Raw genomic sequence first — 26488 nt, 5'->3', positions numbered from 1 at the left:
GAACCACTGTTTAAGAAGAAACATATGTTGAAGGCTAAAGACTGTTGAAGACTAAAACACAACACTGATGAAGTCAAAGGTCTGATCAAGAAGACCAAACATTTGTATGGCCAAACAGATGTTTGGATAACTACAATAGTGGATAGCTTAGACAGTGTTTTCCCAGTGTAACAATACCTATCTTGTAACAGTGTTTAGACTAGTTAGAACATATGATAAGATGTGAATAGATGTTTGTAACATCTTTGGAATCTTTTCTGTTTGGAATGTTAGATGTCACTATCAGGGTGATGTCAGCCTATCACGAACATAGCTTTAGTACTTAGTATAAATAGATCTCACATGTTAGAGATCTATTTTATCACTTCACATATTCTCTTTTGTACGAATAGTTCTAATGAGTGATCGGCTGAGTGGGAGATTGTAGAATCATTTTTGTAAAACTTTTGAATCATTTGAATCAATTGAGAAACATTTTCTAATAATATCTCTCTATTTTTTAATTGAATTAAGATAATCAATATTTGTATACAAATATCAAACCTAGTTCTAACAAGTTGATACATGTAAAAACAAACCCAAGTCAAAAAAAAAAAAAAAAAAAAACACAAACTCTAGAGTGTATACATAATCATCAAACAAAAAGAACATTTTTTACCTATCTAAAGATAAACCCAAGTCAAAAGGCGTAAACTTTAGTTTGTATTCATAATTTGCAATAAAAAAGATCATCTTTTTATTATCCTAAAAACAAACCTAGGTCAAAAAGCACAGTCTTTAGTACCTGAATGATGGTACCGATACTACACAATTCCTTATCGACTTAAGGCAGGTTCAATCTCCGAATAAACTTCTGATACTCATCTTCCATGTTTGAAGAGTTAATTCCTACCTATGGTTTCTAAACGAATGAAAAAAAAATCATCCGAAAGCCATAATATTCACAAACATTTCACAAAATTAATCATTAAATAGAGGATTTCGTAACAAAAAATGACATACCAATTGCAAATATTTAAGTGTATGAATCATGTGCAACCTAGAACAAACAACAAAACCACTGCATGACTTTCTAATATCGTGATTACAGAGACAAAGATAAAGAAAACTTAAGAATTGCAACAATCATGAACCATCGTTCCTCTCTCAATCGAATGAAATTTGAGGAGCAGATTAAGTTTGTAAGCACGTGAACTTGACATGCTCTGATAAATTAAGAGACATGTCTTCCATTTTCAGTCAACCCATCGTTGATTGACACAATTCTTCTTTACATCAGCAAAACTTTAAAATCGAATCAAAATCAAAGCTTTAAAGAAGGTTTAAGCGGTCCAAATTTTAGGATGGTTGAAACGCAAAAGAAGATTTAATACCTGATAATCGTATCCCCTGGATCGTGGACTGTTGTTATAAGATCTAATTCTAGACATGATTAATGGGGACAATTGTTATAAGATTGAATTCTAAATTCCATTAACTCTAACTATCAAACGATATCAAAATCAACATTGCATCAAATTAAATAAAAAGCACAAGTTAGAGAAATTACAACGTTCCGTTGATGCAAAACAGATTGAGTAGCTTGTAGTCATAAAAGAACGTGGTGGGGAGAACATTATGCGATGGATGGTAGAACAATGAAGAAGAAGAAAGACGTGTTGATATCAAGGGTTTGAAAAAATTAGAAACTAGTGTAAAGGGAAAAGAGGGGGGGGGGGGGGGATATATACGGATCTGAATTAAATGGGTGGATACGTGGCTTCTCTTATCAAAAAAGCGGACCCGGAAGTTTGGAGCCAAAATGAGAATTAAGAAGCTCTAATAACATACAACATCAACCCAAATTTCTTTCATTTATTATAGATAATAGATTATAAGTAATGTGATTTTTGTAGCAAAATTACGTGTGTACATATATTTAACTAGAAATAGTTTTTACCGACACAAAATTTATGACACAAAAGGTTTTTCTAATTTTGGGGGCAAACAAGTGCCACTAAAACTAATATGGATATATAATAAGGATTACTTTATAAAGGCACAAAAATTGTGTTAGAAAAGTCTTTTTTTATATTTTGGCAAAAAAAGTACCACTAAAAATCGAAAAACTTTCAGCGGAAGGTCGAAAAAGTGCTACTAAAACGCTTTAGTGTGAGTGCTTTTGGTGACTTTTTTTTTTATTTACCTCACATTCCTACAATGTTCTTTAGTGACACTTTTTTTGTTTTTTAGTGGCTTTTTTTTTGTACGTCACTAATGACATTTATTTATAGTGGTGGGTTATTTTGGTGGCCTATGGTGGCAGTCACAGCTGGTGATGGTGGGGTTTGGTTGAAGTTTGAGAGAGATAGAGTGGGTCATATGTGTAGTGGCAATGCCTGCATGTTGCCTTGGGTTATTACGTTTTTATGACACACGTTGCGTGGTGTGTTTTACATAATACATTTTTAATATCAATTTGCTAAGACATTAATATAACAATTAACAAAGAAATCGTAGAAGACATTATGGACAAATCAACCCGAACGTACAACAGAACACATATCTCATGTACAACAAATGTTTAGACCCCAATTTGAAACAGATTTTTCCTAAGTGATAATATATCTAACTCCCATAATCACAAAGCACGGGATAAACGATGCATGTAATCATGCACATACTAAAGTGGAATTGGATCTTGAAGAAACCTTACGAAACGGATTCTAAAAAAATAGATCCATGTAGCTCATTTGCAACAAAGATGAAACATGACCACAGGTGCACAAACGGCACCCTGCAAAATCACTATCTACAAGTCATGTATTTATGAATAGGTTAACATATTATTGGTTTAAAAAAAAATGTGTATGAACAAATAATGAATTAAAGAAAAAATATTTAAACAAGAACGATTGATTGGTTTGTTTGCTAAACAAATCACCAAAAGAAGAATAGTACTGGAAACTGTTGGAAATTTGATAAAAATAGCATTTTTCATGTGGGGGATTGTTAGAAAAATAGGTGAAAAATTGCATTTTTCACAAATATAGGAAAATGATTTTTTCCTATTTTGGACTAGAAATAAATATAATAAAATGAGCGGGTTTTATATATTTATTTGTGGGTTTGTGTTCTATGTTGGAAGAGCTTCGCAACGAACTAAACCACGTCCAAAACCGAGCTAAGATGAATGAGATATCGATGCTCAAAGTTGGGTGTTTGAAACATTGAATGCTGAAACAAAAGGGAAAGTAGCACCTTGTCCCACATCGGAGGAGAGATGGAACTTAAATGGGTATTTAAGGTGGAACTCTCCATCTTCATTGTTTCATTGAAGCACACACTAGTGTCCTCGCGAAGGGTGTGGAGCACCCTAACTTGCAACCGGACACGCGCGCGTGCCGTGGGCGATGAGGCGCAATGTGGCGCTTTGATGGCGCACTTCGCACACTCGCATCGCCGCGAGCCGCTTGAGAGCCGCCTTTGTATTTTTGACCGCGTGCGCGTGGTGGAGCACAAGGGTTGCAAGGACCAAGTGGTAGGTGATGTGTGGCACATGACATGGCAGTCATGCGCATGCGCGGGCGAGTACACATGGCACGGAGGCGCGCGGTTGTGCATGCTGCATGGGGTCTGATGTGACGTGCGCAGCGCACCGAAGTGAGCCAAAATGGCGCGACTGTGTGGCGTGCTCGTAGAGGCTCACATGTGACGTGGCGCACGCGCACATGGACTTGAGTCAGTGTGGTGCACGCGCGCATGGAAGTGAGCCAAGAGGACGCACCGCGCATGGGCGTGCAGAACTGGGCGCGCGCGCACCAAGGTGACTTGCGCACGCGCGCGTAGAAGCTTCCAGCATTGAATGACAGTGCAGTTTCAGTCCAGCTTCGTAACTAACGAGTTAACAGGCTTTGACTGAGAATTAAATGACGTATTAAATTGCATTGAAGACGTTTAATGCAATTTAAACCTCTCATTTAATTCGTTTTTGGCTGTTTCAAACCGGGAGCTGTATAAATACAGCTCCACACCTTGCTGTAGAGAATACTACGAAAACCCAGCAACACAACAGCACTTGCAATTCTCTCCACACATCCTTCTAATCTTCTTCTTACATTCATCAAGGTAACATTTGGGTTGTAGGCGAACTCCGGCAGTACTACTGCTCCGGCTGTTGTACCCTGGGAAACAAAACGAGTACTCTTGGGAGACTCGGAATTTGTTTTAAGGGAAGCGTGTAGACACGTGCCTCAGCCACTCTGTTTCTTCTCCTTCTTGCACTTTGGTTTATTTCAGTTGTAATTGTACTAGAGATATTTAGCTTTCTTATTTCTGTATTGTAATCAAAGTAATAAAATTTTTTTATTTTATTTTATTACGCGAACGGTTCCTACAATCGAAAATGTCAACGTTAACAACACCACAAATGTTGTGATGGGAACCCCCTTGAATGCCACCACTGTGGGAGCGTCCACAGTGGCTAATCATGCTGAACGACCCGAGAAGTTCTCGGGTCTACACTTTAAGCGGTGGCAGCAGAAGATGTTCTTCTACCTGACCACCATGAACCTTGCGAGGTTCTTAACTAAATCTGCTCCCCAACCTGCGGAAGGGGAGACCAACGCTCAGGCTCTGAGCGCGGTAGAGGCTTGGAAGCACTCGGATTTCATTTGTCGAGGCTATGTGTTAAACGGGCTTTCGGATGCATTGTATAATGTGTACTACAATGTCAAGACTTCCAAAGACCTTTGGGATGCCTTGGACAAGAAGTACAAAACGGAGGATGCTGGCACAAAGAAATTTGTGGTAGCCCGTTTTTTTGGATTTCAAAATGGTTGATTCTAAAACAGTTATGAATCAAGTCCAAGAATTCCAAATTATACTTCATGACATCTTTGCGGAAGGCATGACACTTAGCGAGACATTCCAAGTGGCAGCGATGATTGAAAAGTTACCTCCTAGTTGGGTTGATTTTAAGAATTAGCTTAAACACAAACGAAAGGAGATGACTATAGAGGACCTTATTGTTCGTCTTCGGATTGAAGAGGACAATAGAATTGCCCAAAAAGGCAGCCTTGCGCAGACTAGTGCTAGCGCAAATCTGGTTGAGCATGGGCAATCCTCTTAGGGCAATAAGGGCAAGGGGAAAAAGGACAAAGGGAAAGCAAAGGCTAGCAAACTTGGACCGAAGAAAGGGGTTGTGAAAAAGAAACCTCAGACGTTCCAAGGGACTTGTTAAAACTGTGACGAGCCGGGGCATCGGGCTAACCAATGCAAGAAACCAAAGCGTGAGCGTGAGCACATGGTGGATGAAGACGGAATGCCTTTGGTGGCAATAATTTCTGACAAAAGCGCAATGATGGATGAGGTCAATACTGTGACCAACACTCCAAAAGGATGGTGGGTTGATACGGGCGCGACCCGTCACGTTTGCGCAGACAAAAAACCTCTTTACCACCTTCAAGACGCTTTCTGGAGAAGAGAAGCTGTATATGGGAAATGCAGCCACCGCTGACATCATGGGTGAAGGAACGGTGATCTTGAAGTGAACTTCGGGGAAGGAGCTCACTCTAAGCAACGTGTTGTATGTCCCGGACTTGCGCAAGAATCTTGTCTCGGGTTGGTTGCTTAACAAGTTTGGATTTCGTTTAGTTTTTGAAAGCGATCAATTTGTACTAACTAAACGAGGAATGTATGTGGGTAAGGGCTATGCCCAAAACGGCATGTTCAAATTAAATGTAATGGCTGTCAAGAACATGAATAAAATTGCTACTACTTCTACTTAAATTTATCTTGTATAAAAATGAAGTTGAGAATCAACTTCAAAAGAAGATAAAAGCTTTGCGAAGCGACCGAGGAGGCGAATATGTTGCACCTTTTGCCGATTTATGCGCAAAAAGTGGCATTGTACATGAGTGTACACCTCCTTTTTCTCCACAATCAAATGGTGTGGCGGAACGAAAGAACCGCACATTGAAAGAAATGATGAACGCCATGTTGATAAGTTCTGGGGTGAGCCAGGAAATGTGGGGGGAAGCCATTCTCTCGGCTAATTATCTTTTGAACAAGATACCACTCAAAAAGAGAGACGAAACTCCATATGAGTTATGGAAAAGGAAGAAGCCTTCATACAAATACTTGAAAGTGTGGGGGTGCCTAGCAAAGGTGATTGTACCACCTCCTAAGGCTATTAGGATAGGACCCAAAACTGTTGATTGCATATTCATTGGGTATGCACATCAAAGTAGTGCACGTCGCTTTCTTGTACATGAGTCCAAGAATCCTGATGTACACGTAAACACTATCATGGAGGTGAATCCTAACGTTGTGTCTTACTTTGAAAATGTGTTTCCTTTGAGAAGACAAACACATGCAACGTCATCAACACCTAATTTTGAAGTATGTGAAAGTTCATCTACACCAGTTGATGAGGTAGTTCATGATAAGACACATGAACGACCTGAGGTTGAAGAAAGTGATCGTAGGCGAAGTAAAAGGCCAAGGGTAGAAAAATCCTTCGGTCTAGACTTCGTTAGCTATATGGTTGAGGGCGAGCCCAATACATATCGCGAAGCGGTTTCCTCTTCAGAAGGACCTCAATGGAAAGAAGCAATAAGGAATGAAATTGATTCTATATTGCAAAATCATACTTGGGAGTTAGTAGATCTTCCACCTGGTTGCAAACCACTTGGATATCGTTGGATCTTCAAAAGAAAGATGAAAACTGATGGAAGTATTGATAAGTACAAGGCTAGGTTGGTGATTAAAGGATTTAGACAAAAGGAAGGTCTAGATTACTTTGATACCTACTCGCCTGTGACGCGCATAACCTCGATTAGATTGGTTCTTGCTATAGCGGCTTTAAGAAATTTGGAAGTTCACCAAATGGACGTTAAAACCGCATTTCTAAATGGCGATTTAGAAGAAGAGATTTACATGGAGCAACCTGAAGGTTTCTCTACCCCAGGTCAAGAGGGTAAAGAATGTAAACTCGTCAAGTCTTTGTATGGCTTGAAGCAAGCACCAAAACAATGGCACCAAAAGTTTGATCATGTCATGATTGATAATGGTTTCAAAATAAATGAGTGCGACAAATGTGTTTATTTCAAAGCCACAAATGAAGGTTATGTGATCTTATGCCTGTATGTAGACGATATGCTTATCATTGGGAGTAATGATAAAATTATCAAAGCTACTAAAAGCATGTTGAAAGCGAGATTTGACATGAAAGACATGGGTTTAGCGGATGTGATTCTTGGAGTAAAGATCATAAGAACCCAAGATGGTCTTGTGTTAAGTCAATCTCACTATGTGGATAAAATTCTTGAAAAATTCAACTCGGGAGATACGAGTGTAGCTCGAACTCCAATTGATACCTCCCAACATCTCAAGAAGAATAAAGGAGATGGAGTTGCTCGGTTAGAGTATTCAAGAATTATTGGCAATCTAATGTATCTAATGACATGTACTAGACCCAACTTGGCTTACGCGGTGAGTAGGCTAAGTAGATACACCAGCAATCCGTGCGCGGATCATTGGAAAGCTATCACGAGGGTGCTTAAATACATAGGATATACAAGAGATTATGGACTACATTATACCTGACAACCAGTAGTGATCGAAGGATACACTGATGCAAACTGGATATCGGATAACAAAGATTCCAAATCAACAAGTGGTTACGTGTTTACACTTGGAGGAGCTGCCATTGCTTGGAAGTCTTCTAAGCAAACAGTTATAGCAAGATCCACAATGGAATCCGAATTTATCGCCTTGGATAAGTCAGGCGAGGAGGCGGAATGGCTACGTCAATTCGTGGAATATATTCCAAGATGGCCAAAGCCTTTGCCAGCCATATGTGTACATTGTGATAGCCAATCAGCGATTGGTAGAGCTCAAAGCTTGATGTACAATGGCAGATCAAGGCATATGCGACGTAGACATAACACAATACGACAACTACTCTCAACCGGTGTTATCACAATTGATTATGTGAGATCAGCGGATAACATTGCGGACCCGTTAACAAAAGGCTTAAGCAGAGAGTTAGTAGAAACGTCGTCAAGAGGAATGGGACTAAAGCCCATGGTCAATGGGAATATGAGGGAAACCTAACTTAGTTGGCTGGAGATCCCAAGATCTAAGTTCAATAGGACAACTTAATCATATTACCAAAACGGAGTCACTGTGGGGGAGTACCCCAAAACTAAAAGGGAGTTAAATATACTTCCTAGTCCATTCCAATCAGTGACATTGAAGTGAGGATAAGCATATTAAGGTTAATGATTTCGGGAAATCAAATAACCATGATGCTTTTAATGATTCATGGGAATCACCTATGTTAGAGAGAAGTGGGGTCGCTTCAAATGGATTTGTGGGGTGCGCAAATCCTAGAGCTCTCGCAGAACCAGGCTAGTGTTCCAGGACCATAATAGGACACGACAATGAGGAGTTGGCCAAACCAGGGAGAGTATTGTGTGAAGTGTAATGTCATTTACACAAATGGGGGTATGTTCAAGGACATCACGTCTACACACCGCTAGTAAGCTAAGTACGCTTCACAAAAGAAGGTTCAAAGGCTACAACCTACCAATCTTGCAATACTCAACTATCGAAGTTTATCGTTGAAAAGTGTAAGGAAAAGATCGATTTCCATACATGTGGGGGATTGTTGGAAATTTGATGAAAATAGCATTTTTCATGTGGGGGATTGTTGGAAAAATAGGTGAAAATAGCATTTTTCACAAATATAGGAAAATGATTTTTTTTCCTATTTTGGACTAGAAATAAATATAATAAAATGAGCGGGTTTTATATATTTATTTGTGGGTTTGTGTTCTATGTTGCAAGAGCTTCGCAACGAACTAAACCACGTCCAAAACCGAGCTAAGATGAATGAGATATCGATGCTCAAAGTTGGGTGTTTGAAACATTGAATGCTGAAACAAAAGGGAAAGTAGCACCTTCTCCCACATCGGAGGAGAGATGGAACTTAAATGGGTATTTAAGGTGGAACTCTCCATCCTTATTGTTTCATGGAAGCACACACTAGTGTCCTCGCGAAGGGTACGGAGCACCCTAACTCGCACTCGCACGCGCGCGCGTGGCGTGGGCGATGAGGCGCAATGTGGCGCTTTGATGGCGCACTTTGCACTTCGCACGCTCGCATCACCGCGAGCCGCCTTTGTATTTTTGACCGCGTGCGCGTGGTGGAGCACAAGGGTTGCATGGACCAAGTGGTAGGTGATGTGGCGCATGACGTGGCAGTCATGCGCATGCGCGCGCGAGTACACATGGCACGTAGGCGCGCGGTTGCGCATGGTGCATGGGGTCTGATGTGACGTGCGCGGCGCACCGAAGTGAGCCAAAACAGCGCGACTGTGTGGCGTGCTCGTAGAGGCTCACAGGTGACATGGCGCACGCGCACATGGAAGTGAGCCAAGAGGACGCACCGCGCATGGGCGTGCAGACCTGGGCGCGCCCGCACCAGGGTGACTTGCGCACGCGCGCGCAGAAGCTTCCAGCATTGAATGACAGTGCAGTTTCAGTCCAGCTTCATAACTGGCGAGTTAACAGGCTTTGACTGAGAATTAAATGACGTATTAAATTGCATTGAAGACGTTTAATGCAATTTAAACCTCTCGTTTAATTCGTTTTTGGTTGTTTCAAACCGGGAGCTGTATAAATACAGCTCCATACCTTGCTGTAGAGAATACTATGAAAACCCAGCAACACAACAGCACTTGCAATTCTCTCCACACATCCTTCTAATCTTCTTCTTACATTCATCAAGGTAACCTTCGGGTTGTAGGTGAACTCCAGCAGTACTACTGCTCCGGCTGTTGTACCCTGGGAAACAAAACGAGTACTCTTGGGAGACTCGGAATTTGTTTTAAGGGAAGCGTGTAGACACGTGCCTCAGCCACTCTGTTTCTTCTCCTTCTTGTACTTTGGTTTATTTCAGTTGTAATTGTACTAGAGATATTTAGCTTTCTTATTTCTGTATTGTAATCAAAGTAATAAAATTTGTTTATTTTATTTTATTATGCGAACGGTTCCTACAAAAACTTCATACCAAGTCAAAACTAATAAAATACTACCAGTGAGAAAATTAATTTTAATAAGTAAGAAAAAAGTCCTGTGGTTATAGTGTTTTCCGGTGAAGATTCCAGTGTCGGTTCAACTTCAACATGTCCCAATCTCAGCTCAAGGTCTCCAATGCCTCACACACCACCCTTGATGAAGCAGAAGCATAACACCTTGGTTGGATTATTATTATTGTAGTAATCGTAACTAACGAATTACCAATTATAAAAGTGAACACAAAAGTGGTTGCTAACAAACTCGCATCAGGTCGTTCAACCATTACTAAAGTGACTAACTTCAACCGAAACCCATTTCGACCCATTACCTAATGTAATCATTTTCCACCTCTAAAAAGTAGCAACCATATTTATACAAGTTATGTTAGACGGCGTGATATTGACATATCACATGGCCTTTAGGCCTTCATATGACAGTGTATGTCTCTCTACAATACAAACTTAGAGGACAAAAACAACATCCAATTTAAGAAAAAAAGTAGTCTAATACGAACATACCTGACGTAGAAGATCAGGAATATTATCTAGGTCCCCATCTGATACAATCTTGACAACAACAAAATCATGATCCGCATCCCCTTTGTACTTTATTCAAAGTGCATATTCAAGAACCTTGTTGGTCTGTTCAGAAAATATAAGAAGAAGATCAATCTAGGACAATATTCCCAGTTGTAATTAACTCTTAGGTTTCATTGGTAGAAGGCTCAAGCTTATCGATTCTGGTACTTTTTTGTTTACCATAATGAAATGTTCTTTCTTTTCTCTTTATAGGCCTCAGGGCATTTAAGATGGCGACTCTTTCATATACATATGCAAAGGATTCATCAAACACGACAAAGCAAGCAAACAGGTCAGAGTGACGCCATTCCAATGCTTGACAAGAAAATGAGGGAGAAAACTATAATTGTGAAAAGCAGCCTTTCTTTTATAAACTGAATCAAGAGGTACAAGATTTATGCAAACATCAAATGAACAACGGTAAAACAACCGTTTACAAACAGCTAAAAACAGAGCAGATCATCAACTGATGATTCTACTATAATATGATCAGTAGCAGCGACACGAACTGATGATTCTGCTATAATACGATCAGCAGCAGCAACACAAAGGGCACTCGAACAGCAGGAATAATCCAATGCTTGAGACAGTGTTCTAGAGAGCAAGTGAAGAGGGTTGTGACCTTTTGGTTTTTTGGGATGATCGAGAAGGAGAGAAGCGGAGGAACTTTAAAGGGGCGAACCCTAGAGAACAAGCCCAAAAGCAGACCAGCCGAGAGCCCAAACGTATAGCCCAAGAACCTCACAAAAAAGGACAAAGAAAAAAAGGAAAGGATATTATTAGTGTTGGATCGTCGTGGACCCTGAATGAGTCGATCAGAAGAGTCGTTTATCTAATTCAAAGGCGGAATCGATGAATCAGACGCTCAAACTAATTATAATGCTTCTTATATTGATTCTTGACAATGTTTACAACCTGGAAGCAATTTGGCAGCACTTCGTTACAAGTTCAGATCCGTTCCAAATGAACTAAACATGTGCACTATATATAGTGATGAAGGTTCGCTTATGTGTACGCTCAAATAAGCGGACCTGTGTGATGTGTGTGGTTCGCTTATATGGACAATGTCCATATAAGCGGACCTACTTGCTTAACCATCACTTTTCATTTCTCAAACCTCGTGCACTGGATATTCTATCCTATTCTATTACATGATACAAGACGAAGTCAATAGACGTAGTGCACTAACAGACTCCCCCTCAGATATTGACGAAGTCTTCAGTGACCATTCTCTGTTATGCCACCTTTTCAGTCTTGATCATCTTGCCATCTCGTTCAGATTGTAACAATGTAAGTATCCTTCAACCTTTCTCTATTTGACTTTTTCACCAAGATCTCTACACTAGCTCTAACATCAACTTTTCATCGTCAGCTGGCTCCCCCTCTCGTCAAGCTTTCGTGCTTTTAGGGATCGACACCTAGCTTTCCAGCTACAAACTCATCCTCTCTTTCAGCTTGTCATCAGACTCCCCCTCAGACTTTGCTATTGGGATCGTAGCCTGGACTTTTCCTGCAATCACTCATACAAATGATAAGTAACAACATTTTAAAATCATCAATCAAATCCTCTAATCTACTCCCCCTATCAACATTCATTATAGATATGGCAGCATTAAAGAATCCAACTCCCTCACAGTTTATCATCCAAGTTCAAATCAATGACCTTGGAGAAATCACAAACTGTTTTTGAACTTTTATAGAAATTTCAAGTTTCAAGTTAATGAACTTGTTTTATTTTCAGAAACACAATCAGCTTACTTAGATTTTGAAACTCAGCAACTCAGACATCGGTTTATCGAAAATAAAGCAGAAATCAAAATCTTTTTGTATTTTCTGAAAATATAAAGCAGTAAAGAAATATGTACAAACATATTTACAGGTAATATTTTTGTTTGAGTATGCGATAGAGGATCATATCAATTTTGACAAGTTACAAGTACCATTGAGCTTAGTTACACGTTAAGAATTAAACAATTCACTTAGATTGTCGATATACTGATCCACTTAAATTTTCATACAAATTTCAACTGATTCAGGATACGATTAGATGTTTTAAGAACTTAAACTCATTCATGTGTCCCACCTCTTGAATATACTCCCGTATCCAGAATCCCAGATATTCAGTCTTACAGGTGAGTATACCACAGATGATATCTGTAAGGGGTTAGATGCGAAACCGTGAGAGCTCAGGTCAGAACTTCCGTTCAGCAGAGAGATGACGGCTCGACTTTTGGTGTGTCCCCTTTAGAGGATCTTTTAATTACAACAGCAGCGACTATCAATTTTATTGTTTCATCAGCTTGCTGAGGGCGATGCTGTGTTTCAAGCATTTGCAGAAAGTATTATTCGGGGACTAGGTCAGTACTTCCATACAGCAGAAGTCCCGGAATAATACCCCAGATATCACTGAGTATAAAGACCTAGTATCTCAGAATATGGGACCTTTCAAACGAGATTTCAGGGGTTACCTATATATTCAAGTAGTGTTCCCCACAAAATAAGCAAGTTTGAATTTTAGGTTTATATCCCGAAAAAGTTTACTAAGTGTATAAAAACCTATCGACATATCATCAGTGAGACTGTTTAACGCTATTTAATCATTACATTTCTTTAGCATACTGTAACTGTCTACTGATGTACTATCATTTCCTCTTTTTATGCAAAACTCAAATTTTTGAATTTTATCATGTTTTTGGCTTTTTCAAATTTTCTAATGTTTTTGTATTTTCTAACAATTTTTCTCCCCCTAAAATGCAAAATCATTAAAGAAATTTGATAACCGATGTACATAGCTTTGTCTCGCCATCCATTTTCTGCTAAAAGTGTTCTGATTTGCAGAAAATCTATTATCAAGTACCCCCATGATTTACAACCCATTGATTTTGACAGTTAGAAAACCGTTTCTCAATCTGTGACAGTAATCATGCTTGTTCAGCCGTGAGGGTTTCGGCGTAGTCCATCAACACTCATTCAAACAAACTATTTCCCCATTATGATTTCAAAACACTTAAGTTTGTTTTAATCAAAATGGTTTTTCTGGAAAAATAGTGTGCTTTCCAACCATTTGAAGGTTAGGGTTTACATCATCATCTTGTAATTTTAACAATATAAGATCAATTTTCACAAACACTTGTAGAAAATCAAGTACAAATTAATGTCCTTGATTACCCACTAGTAGATCGAAATATCACAGTTACCATCCTGTGAATTTCTCAAGAAAAATGCCGATACCTGCTTCTCGCTTACCAACCTGGAAGCTCCGGCAAGTCAGAATTTTAACCAACCAATTTTGACACCCAAGCCTGACCAGTCTTAGGCGTATTTTGAGCTTTTCTCTTTTCTTCATAAAATTCTGTTACTCCTTTTTCCTTACCATCAGCCATCTTACTAAAAATATGTTTAACATTGCTATTAAACATTTTTCCAGTATCAACACCTTTTGATTTTTGGTTCGCGGCTTGTAATGGTGGAAAATCCTTATCATTCATTAAAAGAATTGTTTCTTCCTTTTTTTACCTCAAGTTGTGGCTCTTCTGATTTTGTGGAATCAGATTCATTGCCCGAGTGTGGCTTGTCTGACTTTGATCTGTCAGATTCATCGCCGACACTTTTCTTTTTCTCCTTTTTCTCTTTTGTCCTCAAATTTGTATCTGATGAAACCGTCTTGCTTGACTGTGCAATCGAGGAAGTCGATTCATCAGAACTCTTATTCTTACCAACCGAAGAACCCGAGGACAAAATCTTTTCCAGATACTCTATGGCCTTCTTCCTCTTCTTTCGCAGTCTGTCTTTTTGCCCCTGAGAAAGTTTTACTTTTGCTTCCTGAACTTTAGGTTCTTGAACCTTCTGTTCTTTGGGCTTGACATTGACTGGTTTCTTCACCATTTTTTGAGATTCAACCCTCGATCTTCTCATCGAACTCCATGGGCAATCTCTGGCAATATGTCCTCTGATATGACATTCATAGCATCTTCTTGATTCAAACCTCCAATTCTGGAAGTTAACAGCGATGTGTCCTTGATAACCATAGTTGTAACACACCCTGTTATCATACCATGTACCACCTTCACCCCAAACGCTCAGATCATAGCATTGTCTGGCTTTGTGGTAGTCATCACTCCTCCGAAAAATTGGATTTGGCTTTGAAGCACTATGGTCAAACCTGCACCACTTATTACCAACACTTTTTGAGTTTTCATTTTTAAATTTTTGTGTTTTTTCATAACGATTGGATGACTTATCTGATGAGCTTTTATTTTCATTTTTAGACTTTTTCAAATTTTTATCTTTTTGTTTCTGTTCTGCACTCTTCTTAACAAGTTTTTGCTTCGAGCATTCACCTACTTCAGTAGATTGCAAAACAGTCTTTTGAAATTTTTCTTGTAAATCTAAAAATATTTTTCTTTTCTTCTCTTTTTCATCATCAGATATTTCATCACAATCTTCAATTTTGACTTTGTCAAAATTTGTGACCTTGTCACTTAATGGAACAGAATTGATTGGTTTTGGACATGAAAACTTCAAACTATCCGATGAAGTCACAAAACCTTTCAATTTCTTTTCAAGTTCCTCAATCTTGTTTCTTGAATTTTCAGCTTCGTTTTCAAGCCGAGATATTCTTTCAAGATGTGACTTGATTAATTTTTCATTTTCAATTTTAACATTTTCAAAAACAAACTTCTCATTTTCCAAAACTCTTATTCGATCTTGAAATTCTGTTTCTTTTTCTTTTAAAAATTTATTTTCTAATTTGATCCAAGAAACCTTTTAATTTTCACTTTTAACTGTTTCTTTCAAAATTTTGTTTTCTAATGATAAACTGTTCAAATCATTTAACAGTTTATCATTTTCAGATTTCAGCTTTTCACAACTCAAGCGTGACTCCAGAATCTGTTCATTATCGGCCTTTTTGCTATCATTATCACACTCTTCATCAGATGAGCATGAATGATCAAAAACTGGAGCTCTTTCTGAAATATCTTCATCTTTTTCAGATTTAACTTCCAAACTCTTTTCAGTTTTATCTGCATCAGCTTTAACCTTTCCTAAGGCTTCCTTTTTCCAATCTTCAACCATCTTTTTCACCCTTTCATCTGTTCTCTTCTTGAATTCTACCACCTTCGGTAGACTTGCTAAACAAACTTCTCTTATCTTTTTCTCCAAATTCGGCAAATACTCTTTATCAGATAACCTTTGTGTGTTGAAAGTAGCTTGCCTTGGAAGCAGATTTATTACTGCTTCAAAATCCACTTTTGATGGATCGACAACTGGATTATCCCATGGATCCATGTAACATTCCAAAACGTCATTCCATCTTTCGGCTTTCTTGGCTTCGTTGAATGGTTCATTGAGTTTTCTGATTTCCCATCTTGCATAATCTGCTTTCCACCATCTATCAGGATCAACATTAGCCATGTCTTGAAATTCTGAAAATACTTGGGCGAAATCAGAATGAACGTATGAGCAAAATCCAGACTTGACAAATAAGCGAGACTCTTTTGAACAAATGAGCGAACCAACAACTTGACCGAATAAGCGAACTTGATTGGACAGATAAGCGGATCTCCGGTTGAACCAAATAAGCGAATCTATCAAGGTATGGATAAGCGGACCAATAGATTTGACCGAATGAGCGAACCCTGACAATGTCCTTTCAAGCGAATCTGGTAAGTGTCTGTTCGAGCGGATCTCACAGGTTCAAATAAGCGAATCTACAATGTATGTTCGAGCGGATCTACTTGATGTCCGTTCGAGCGAATCTTTTGAGCGAACCTTATGATTTTCGAGCGGATCTACAACAACTTATATTCACTGGAGCGAACCTGTGTATTGATCAAAAAGCGGACCTATATTCGAAAGTCATTTTGTCCATTTTTAGTTCGAATTTTAGTCTGAAAGTTTCAAGGGTTTGTTATTATCCACTAATACACATTCTGTGAAAAACTTGTCCAATTTTAACCGTGGAAACTTGTCCAAGTCTAAAAAGAAGGTGTAGAAGATAGAAAACGGATCCAATTTGAGTTAAACTCTTCCTCCTGAGCTCTGATACCACTTGTTGGATCATCGTTGACCCTGAATGAGTCGATCAGAAGAGTCGTTTATCTAATTTAAAGGCGGAATCGATGAATCAGACGCTCAAACTAATTATAATGCTTCTTATATTGATTCTTGACAATGTTTACAACCTGGAAGCAATTTGGCAGCACTTCGTTACAAGTTCAGATCCGTTCCAAATGAACTAAACATGTGCACTATATATATAGTGATGAAGGTTCGCTTATGTGGACGCTCAAATAAGGGGACCTGTGTGATGTGTGTGGTTCGCTTATATGTCCAACATAAGCGGACCTACTTGCTTAACCATCACTTTTCATTTCTCAAACCTCGTGCACTGGATATTCTATCCTATTCTATTACATGATACAAGATGAAGTCAATAGACGTAGTGCACTAACAATTAGAGATATAAAAGAATTGAATTGAAAGAAAAATATAAGAGTTCTATATATTTTAACACCCCCTCTCAATTCAGTACTTGAAACAGTCAAACATGTTAAGGAGAGAACAAACCTTTTCATGCGGACCTGTAGATAAGCCTTTTGTGAGAATATCGGCAGCTTGATCCTTTGTTTTGATTCCCACCGTTTGAATGATGCCTTTAGAAATATTCTCTTTTAAAAAATAAAGGTCTATTTCAAAATGTTTCGTGCGTTCATGAAACACGGGGTTGGCTGCTATGGATATAGTAGCCGTGTTATCACAAAATAATTGAACGGGCAGATTAACATCTACTTTCAATTCCTTTAATAAATTGGAAATCCACATAACTTCACATGTCGCAGCACACATCGAACGATACTCTGCTTCAGCAGAGGATCGAGAGACGGTGGACTGCTTTTTACTTTTCCATGAAACCAAATTATTTCCTAAGAAAACACAAAACCCGGTAATAGACCTTCGGGTTCCCAAGCACTTAGCCCAATCTGAGTCAGAGAAGGGCTTCATTCCCAAAGAGTCCCCTTTTGCAAAAAGAATTCCTTTGCCTGGGGCACCCTTTAGATATCTTAACAGCCTTATCGCAATTTTAAAATGAGCTTGAGTGGGAGAATGCATAAACTGACTTAGAAAATGTACAGGGTATGCAATATCCGGTCTAGTGTGAGAAAGGTAAATTAATTTTCCAACCAGTTTTTGATAAACAGTTATGTTTGTTAAAGGTTGATTATCCTTTTCACACAAATGGTTTAAAACATGATTGGGTTCCATGGGGTAATTAACTGGTTTACAACCAGTCATACCAAATTTAGCAAGTAAGTCCAAGCAATATTTTCTTTGAGTTAGGCATATGTCAGCAGTGTTTTTAACAACTTCAAGACCTAAAAAATATTGTAGTTTTCCCAAGTTCTTTATTGAAAATTTGGACTTTAGTAGCAATTTAATTTCATTAACCTGTTTAGGACAATTACCAGTTATAATAATATCATCTACATAGATAAGAAGAATAATAAAACTAGATTCTTTTGCATAGTAAACATGGAATGATCACACTTACTTTGTTCAAAACCTAGATTAAGGAGAACAGAAACGAGTTTTTCGTTCCACATCCTAGGCACTTGTTTTAAGCCATAAAGGGACTTTTTTAATTTACAAACCTTAGTCCCATTAGATTGATCATAACCATCGGGCAAACACATATAAACTTCTTCATTGAGCTCACCATAAAAGAAAGCATTATTAATATCAAGTTGGAATCTTTCCCAGTCAAAGTGGACAGCTATGGACAAAACACATCTAATAGTGACCATTTTTACGACTGGTGAGAAGGTGTCAAAGAAGTCAATGCCTTCTTTTTGGCTAAAACCTTTAACGACAAGTCTAGCTTTATATCTTTCTATTTCACCATTAGATTTGTACTTTATTTTATATACCCCCTTACATCCAATAGCTTTTCAATTTGGAGGTAGGTCAACAATTTCCCATGTGTTATTTTTATGTAACGCTTCTATCTCTAAGTTCATAGCATCAACCCAGTTACTATCAGTTTTAGCTTCAAAATAGTTTTTTGGTTTACAGCTTTTGTTAAGGATAGTAGCAAAACACATCCCTTCAGGTGATAAGTTAGCATAATTTAGGACCCTTTCTAGACCATATTTAACCTTCCCATCTACCACAAAATCATCTAGTTTGGAAGGGAATTTGATATTTCTAGAAGATCTCCTAAGAGTAGTACTTGGTTGATCTTGTATTCCTCCCTCAGAATTGTTGGTGTCCTCATATTCAGTGTCATGCTCAGCCCTGTCTTGTCCTGATTCTTCACTACTGGGTTGCTGATTATCAGCCATCCCTAAAGTAGCACTTGAATCAGTCGACTACTCAGACCCATGTCCTAATGAGGTGCTTGTTTGAATATTCTCATCATTGGGAGTTTGGTCAACGTTAGGGGTTTGGGTGTAATTTAAATCAGATAAATCAAAAAAGTTTAGGGTATTAGCCTCAGGAAAGGTATCAAGATCAGTAGACATTTTCTTTTCTTTAAAAGGAAAAACAGTTTCATAGAACCTAACATCCCTAGAATAAAACATCAATTTTTGATCAAGACTCCAAAGTTTATACCCCCATTTCTCATTTGAATATCCAATCATGACACATTTTTCAGCATGTATGTCAAATTTATCAGAGTTATTTAACACAATGCTAAAACAAAGACACCCTACTACCCTAAGTTGACTTAAAACATGGGCAAAACCAAACACTAGATCATACGGAGACTTCCCATTTAAAACAGACGAACGGGTCCTGTTAATCAAATAAGCAGCAGTTAGAACACATTCAGACCAAAATTTGAGAGGAAAACCTCCTTGAAACAGTAATGTTCTAGCTACATTTAATAGATGTCTATGTTTTCTTTCAACGACCCCATTTTGTTGTGGGGTATGAACACATGAAGTCTGATGTAGGATACCATTTTCATAGAAAAAGTTATTCATTTGTTTATTAATGAATTCTGTTCCGTTGTCACTCCTGAATATTTTAACAAGTTTACTAAACTGTGTTTTTAGCATATTATGAAAACCTTTAATATGGTAAAAAACTTCATCCTTTGACTTCATGAGATATACCCACACTGCTCTAGTGAAGTCATCCACAATAGTAAGAAAATATCTAAAACCGTCCATACTTGGAACTCTATAGGGAGCCCAAACGTCTAGATGAACAAGAGCACCTAAAGATTTTGACTTGTGGTCACTTAAGGGAAATGGTTCCCTATGTTTTTTTAGCCCTATGATAGGTTTCACAAGGTGCTAACTTAGAGCTAGTTTTAATATTTAATTTATTCCTTAAAACATGCAGAACAGGTTGAGCAGGATGTCCTAACCTAGCATGCCATAGATTAACATCACAACTAGCATTACACAACTTATTCGAAACAGAAGAACTACCACAGAAATAAAGACCATCAAACTGATTACCAGTCACCAGGACTTTCTTTAGATGAGAATCCTGAATATAACAGTTATGTTCATCAAAAGAAAGGGTAAGCTTACAATCTCTAGCAAGTTTATGAACAGAGATTAAGTTAACACAATAATTGGGAACAACGAACACATCATAGAGAATGACCTTGTCACTCAATTTTATATCACAAATCTTAGTTACTAAAGCACTTGTGCCACTAGGGTGTTTGACTTTTATGTTGAATTCAGTGACATCCTTTTGATTTATAAGACACTCATTAGTCATAACCATATGCTGATTAGCACCAGAGTCTATTATCCACCCAACCTTTTCCCCGTTATTAATAAAGTTTGAAAAACAATAGATAGGTTTAAAGTCACAAGTGGGTTTGGATGTAATAAAGCTATCCAGGCATATAGAATTTGCACACATACCAGCAAAGTTGTTATTCTGAGTGTCACCCTTAGGTTTATCTTTCAAGAGACTAAGCAATTGAGCTACCTGATCATTGGTTAGAGAGCTCATAACAGAAGATGGATCAGTATTGTGACATTATTACTAACCCTGTTACCCTTGTTCCCACCAGGTTTTGACTTCATCCAAGAGGGATACCCAACAAGTTCAAAACACTTCTCAATAGTGTGTCCAGTCTTATTACAATGAGAACATTTGAGGTTAGGGTTAAGAGTTCTGTTATTCTTTTTTCTTGAATCAATAACTTGACCAGTTTTAACAGAAAAACCAACAGGGTTATTAGGAGTTTTATCACAAATATTTTTAGTGTGAAGGTGAGATTCTTCTCTCATGATGACTGAAAAAGCATCCTTCACAGAAGGAAGAGTTTATCTAGTTAATAAATTTGTTCTCACAGACTGGTAGGAACTATCAAGACCTATTAGGAACTGCATAAGCTTAATAAGATGATTAAAGTCATTAAATTGTTTTGATGCATCACAAGAACAGGCAGGCAAAGCAAGTAACTGATCTAATTGTTTCCACATACAATTTAACTTATGATAATATTCAGAAACAGGCATGCCATTTTGACTAAAGGAGTTAATCTTTTGATACAGATTAAACATAACAGACCCATCTATCTTATCATAAGTATCCTTTAAATCTTTCCACACATCTGAAGCAATTTAATAAACAAGACCAAGATATAATTCCTCAGATACGGAGTTAAGAATCCAAGTAAGCACAATAGAATTGCAGCTATCCCATTGTCTACCCAAAACCTCATCAGTTTTAGACCTAAGGCAAGAACCTTCTAACATACCCTATCTTATTTTTTACTTGTAAGGCAAGATACATGGCATTAGACCAGATCCTATAGTTTTCTGACCCTTTGAGTTTTACACTGACTATAGATAAATTGGCAGAGTCACTAGGGTGAAGAAACAGAGGATCACCAGCATCTATTTTGCTAATCAAGGTAGCACTAGGAGATGTTATAACAGAGTTATCATCACCAGACATATTGATAACACAGGAAAAAAAAAACAGTTACCTAAAAACAAAAACCAGGCAAAGCAAGAACAGATAGTGTAAATAAAAACACAGATGACAGCGAAGCCTGAACAGAGGTCCGATCAGAGGTTCGTCACTCAATGGTGCCTCCGCAGACGATATTCAGGGAGCTTTGACACACAAACTAAACAAATGCAATAGATAAGCAAATAAGACACGATCAAGTGTCGGCCCGACTAGTCCGGTAAACAGGGGATGCCTAGACACAGACTCAGTGATGCAGGAAACAAAAAATAAAAAGACAGAGATAGAACAATCTCACAGTGGGTGCGTTAAACTCCAAAAAATCACACTTGTAACCTTCACTTAAGGTTACAAGTCTAATTTCAAGCAAAGAGGACCAGTGACAAAACTCGGTTGGTTTGCTCTGTAACAGAGACCAACAAGAGCCCTTTCAGAAGCACGAACAGAAACCATAGAAAGAGTTTCAATCTTTCAGCCGGTCACAAGCCAAACAGCGAACTAGAGAACACCCAACCACAACTGTTCCGAACCCTAGATTTAGGGTTTCAGGCTTTAACCAGATGTATCTTCAGCCAGATGATCAGGAATCGGCGGATTCGAAGTACCACCAAGATTCCTTAGACCTTTAACCACAACCCTAGATCCGAACGGATCTGTTCGTTCAATAGTAGCAGCAGCGGAAAGTGACGAGTACCAGAGAGCCGATTGGCTCTGATACCATGTGAAAAGCAGCCTTTCTTTTATAAACTAAATCAAGAGGTACAAGATTTATGCAAACAGCAAATGAACAACGGTAAAACAACCGTTTACAAACAACTAAAAACAGCGCAGATCATCAACTGATGATTCTGCTATAATACGGTCAGTAGCAGCGACACGAACTAATGATTCTGCTATAAAGCAGCAACACAAAGGGCACTCGAACAGCAGGAACAATCCAATGCTTGAGACAGTGTTCTAGAGAGCAAGTGAAGAGGGCTGCGACCTTTTGGTTTTTTGGGATGATCGAGAAGGAAATAAGCGGAGGAACTTTAAAGGGGCGAACCCTAGAGAACAAGCCCAAAAGCAGACCAGCCGAGAGCCCAAATGTATAGCCCAAGAACCTTACAAAAAAGGACAAAGAAAAAAAGGAAAGGATAGTATTAGAGATATAAAAGAATTGAATTGAAAGAAAAATATAAGAGTTCTATATATTTTAACAATAATATTAGTGTGTATGGTTATACAATAAAAAATGTAACAATATATACCAGGGATCAGATCCTTCTTCCAGAATGGCGTAACTGTTTGATCTTTCTTTGTTTAAAGTACTCCGTCTACACCAAATCAAAATATAAAAAAAACAACTGGTAACATGCAAACTCACACAATTAACTATGTAAACCTTTTTTTGTATCCTAATTTCCTACATGAATCAATTTCTTGGGATAAACATGAGTCTAGGATGAAACTAACTGGTTCACAAGTTGACAATTATAAATCTACCCGAATTTTAAGGTTCTAAACAACTAATTAGGGTTTCTCTTTTTTCAATTTCATGTTATGGTGCATAAAGTTTTCTTAATAAACTCCAAAATGTTCTTTCAAGATGATAAAATATGACAAGTCTTAGTATGAAGTCTACTGTAGGAGTGTTTAGAATTTTTTTGGAATTCGAAAAATTCGAAATTCGATTCAATTCGAGTCAAGTAAATCGAATATGGATCGAATACGAATTTATAATTTCAAATTCGATTCGATTCGAAATTCGAATAAAAATTATATATTTTATTTAGGCATATTGGATTTAAATAATCCCAACTTGCTCAATTTGGCCGATAATAATTTCAAGTCAGTTATTGGCCGATAATAATCCGAACTGGTCCACTTTTGGCCGATAATAATCCGAACTGGTCCACTTTTGGCCGATAATAGTCCGCCGTTAAAAATAGTTTAACGGAGTTAAGCTTTTTTTCCGAATTACAAACCGATGTTTTATGGATTTTGATCAGAACGAGGATACGATTCGATTTATGTAAAACTTACCTCGAAACGGTGCTTCAAACGACTTGATTTTTTTAATTGGAAGTTTAAACACCCGAATTGAAGCACCGTTTTCGTCGTTTGGGACAGTATTTCGAGGTAAATTTTATATCAATCAACTCGTATCCTCGTTCTGATCAAAATGCATAAAACATTGGTTTGTAATCCGAAAAAAAGCTTAACTCTGTTAAGCTATTTTTAACGGCGGACTATTATTGGCGAAAAGTGGACCAGTTCGGATTATTATTGGCCAATAACTGAGTTGAGATTATTATTGGCCAAATTGAGCAAGTTGGGATTGTTTAAATCCAATTTGCCATTATTTTTATATTTAATACATATATAACTTTTATTGTGGTAAACTCTAAATTATTTTCAAAATTTATTCCAAGTATTAAAATCACCCATTACCAAACCCACTACATGGCCTATAACTAAAACCTAAGTAGCAAATCTATCAGTAGATTTCTAACCCTAAAATTATTAACTTGTAGTGGTTATTCCTGAATTCTAGTTTTGAATGTTAGACTTATGGTACTTTATTTGGAATGTTTTATGGCTGCTTTAAAACTTATGTTTCATTTTAATAGTTATTTATATGTTTTAAAAGAAACTGAATCAAATCGAATTTATTCGAATTCGTTTCGAATTCGAATTTTAATCGAATACGAATTGGGTTTTTTATTCGAATACGAATTCGAATCGAATTGGATAGTTTTTAATCGAATACGAACCGAATTCGAATTCAAGGAAAAATAAAAATTATTCGAATAGTTTGATTCGAATAATTCAAAAATTCAATATTTATTATGAATTATTGTATATTTATTGTGTGACTATCCACTTGTGTTATGACTATCCATATACTTAACTCCCATCTCTCCATATACTTAACTCCCATCTTGTAAGCCTATAAATAGAGGCATATGTAACCCCTTTTAGACATCAATAAGATATCCATTTTCTCCAATCTTTATTTCTTATCTCTATAATGTTAATAGGCTAGTTGTTACACAACACGTTATCAGCACGAATTGCTTTGGAGTCGAATCGCATCATCATAAGGTAAGTGGATATTGTCTAATCAACTTATTATTTATGATTTTAAACACAAACCATATCGTAATTCATACTATTTTGGGTTGTGTTAGAGATTTGTTTTGTTTATCTATTAAATCTACCAAACTAATTTATATATATTGGGTTAAATTAAGATTTATAAAATTCTAATACGTTTATAAATTTTGTATGATTCACCAAATCTTATTTTTTTTATCATTATGTAAGATTTGATGGGAAACTAGACAATATATTAAACAAAAATTGTTTTCAATTTGATTTACAATCTGTCTTGGGCGACTAGTTCTCCTCCACAATTTTTTTTCATGAATTAATGCCCATTTAAACAACCATGATATTTATCAATTAAGTTTCTTTTTATTGAGTGTTTAACAAATAAATATAAATTGGTTGCCATAACTATTTTATACTTTGAGATTTTATCTCTGGGTATAATTCAATACAACATTTTAAGCAAGCATAATTTAGATTTAAATTAGAAACCGGAACTTGATTATTGGAAGGGAGTCGAAGTTTTATTTAATAGAGGTCGCGTTAGGTTTATACAAAATTTTAACATTTATTTATAACCTATAAACATGAACCAGTAGTCTGTCATCTATGTATGCAACTTTTCTTTCCTGTTATGCAATTTGCTTTTGAATTATCATCAAGGTTAAGAGTGTGTGTATGTTTTTTTTTTCTCTTTCAACATGGGTACACCTCTTTGTTTCTAGAATTAGATTAAGGTTAAATGCATATATATTTCACTTTTCATTGTCTTTATTGTTGTGTTATTTTGATCGGTTTGATATGATGTGGGTTTCATTACAACTATAAATATTTATTGCTCGATCAATTTAAAACCCACTTGGATTTCTTTTACGTTTTCTCATTGGGAAAATGAAAAGTTTCCATTAGTATTATTAAATTAGAAGATGAAAAGTTATCATTGGTACTATTAAATTGTATTTATCACAACATATAAATGAATATTCATTATCTTAGTTATTTTTTTAATTGTAGTATTAATATGAAAAGTTTCAATTATTTAATTTTATTATATTATTTAATTATTCTTGCTTTATGTCTGTATAATTAAATTATTTGTGTATGAGATATAACTTAGTATTTTTGTTCTCAAGATATACTTTATCTTACTTAAGCTTAATTACTTTATACTTTTAATTATGGGATAAGAACTCGCTATCAAGCTAAGCATCGTATTTATTTATTGTATACAAAATTAAATTAGTATATTATTTTAAAGGTCTTTGCTATTAGATAAACATGGAGTTGTATTCTCATACATATATTAGTTTCTATCATATGTTTAGATAAAATATGTAACTTTAGAAAATTATTGTTAATCTATTTGTCTTGTTTGTACATTAATAACACATGCCTTAAATGATAAGAATGATCAAACCATATAAACATATTCTAAGTCGATATTAGCTTTTATTATACGTAAAGTGCATTTTTAAATTGTTGATTCATGAACCAAAACTATTTTATAACATGTGTTAACTGAATTGCATAATATTTCAATATCAACTAAATCAACTAAGAAGTTGATAATTGTGCATGATATTATCACATATTATTTGGTGTAAGTAATAGGTTTCTTTATTTTGTATTGAATATATTTTATAGATGTTTCTATTTTTTTAATGTGAGAGAAACAAATATTATTGTAAGATATGCATGTGATTGGTTATGCCATCATAGGTTAATACATAATTTATATATTTTGCTTGAATGTGATGACATATTATTATTTCATAAGGTTTTATTTTAACCTTGTTTTATTT

General features: G+C 36.7%; 1 protein-coding gene and 1 long non-coding RNA gene across 2 annotated transcripts; both read right to left on the bottom strand.

Moving 5' to 3' along the window:
* Window positions 1–1046: 1046 nt before the first annotated feature.
* LOC118482809 lies at window positions 1047–1683 on the bottom strand. Its single transcript, XR_004868869.1, has 2 exons — window positions 1550–1683; window positions 1047–1422 (listed from the first exon to the last, which is right to left on the bottom strand). It is a non-coding gene; the product is annotated as an uncharacterized LOC118482809 (long non-coding RNA).
* A 15488-nt stretch (window positions 1684–17171) lies between these two features.
* LOC110881937 (uncharacterized mitochondrial protein AtMg00810-like) lies at window positions 17172–18448 on the bottom strand. Its single transcript, XM_022130062.1, has 3 exons — window positions 18296–18448; window positions 18196–18207; window positions 17172–18092 (listed from the first exon to the last, which is right to left on the bottom strand). Exons 1-3 carry the CDS (start codon window positions 18446–18448, stop codon window positions 17172–17174), a joined length of 1086 nt encoding a protein of 361 aa, XP_021985754.1.
* Between the last annotated feature and the right edge of the window lie 8040 nt (window positions 18449–26488).

This window comes from Helianthus annuus, chromosome 10 (assembly GCF_002127325.2).
Source record: "Helianthus annuus cultivar XRQ/B chromosome 10, HanXRQr2.0-SUNRISE, whole genome shotgun sequence".
Lineage (NCBI taxonomy): Eukaryota > Viridiplantae > Streptophyta > Magnoliopsida > Asterales > Asteraceae > Helianthus > Helianthus annuus.
Note: the sequence above shows the minus strand (reverse complement) of the source record. Positions and strands in the feature narration are given on the sequence as shown.

Coding starts and splice junctions, on each gene's coding strand:
- LOC110881937 (XM_022130062.1), bottom strand. CDS start 18,448: ATGGTCACTATTAGATGTGTTTTGTCCATAGCTGTCCACTTTGACTGG.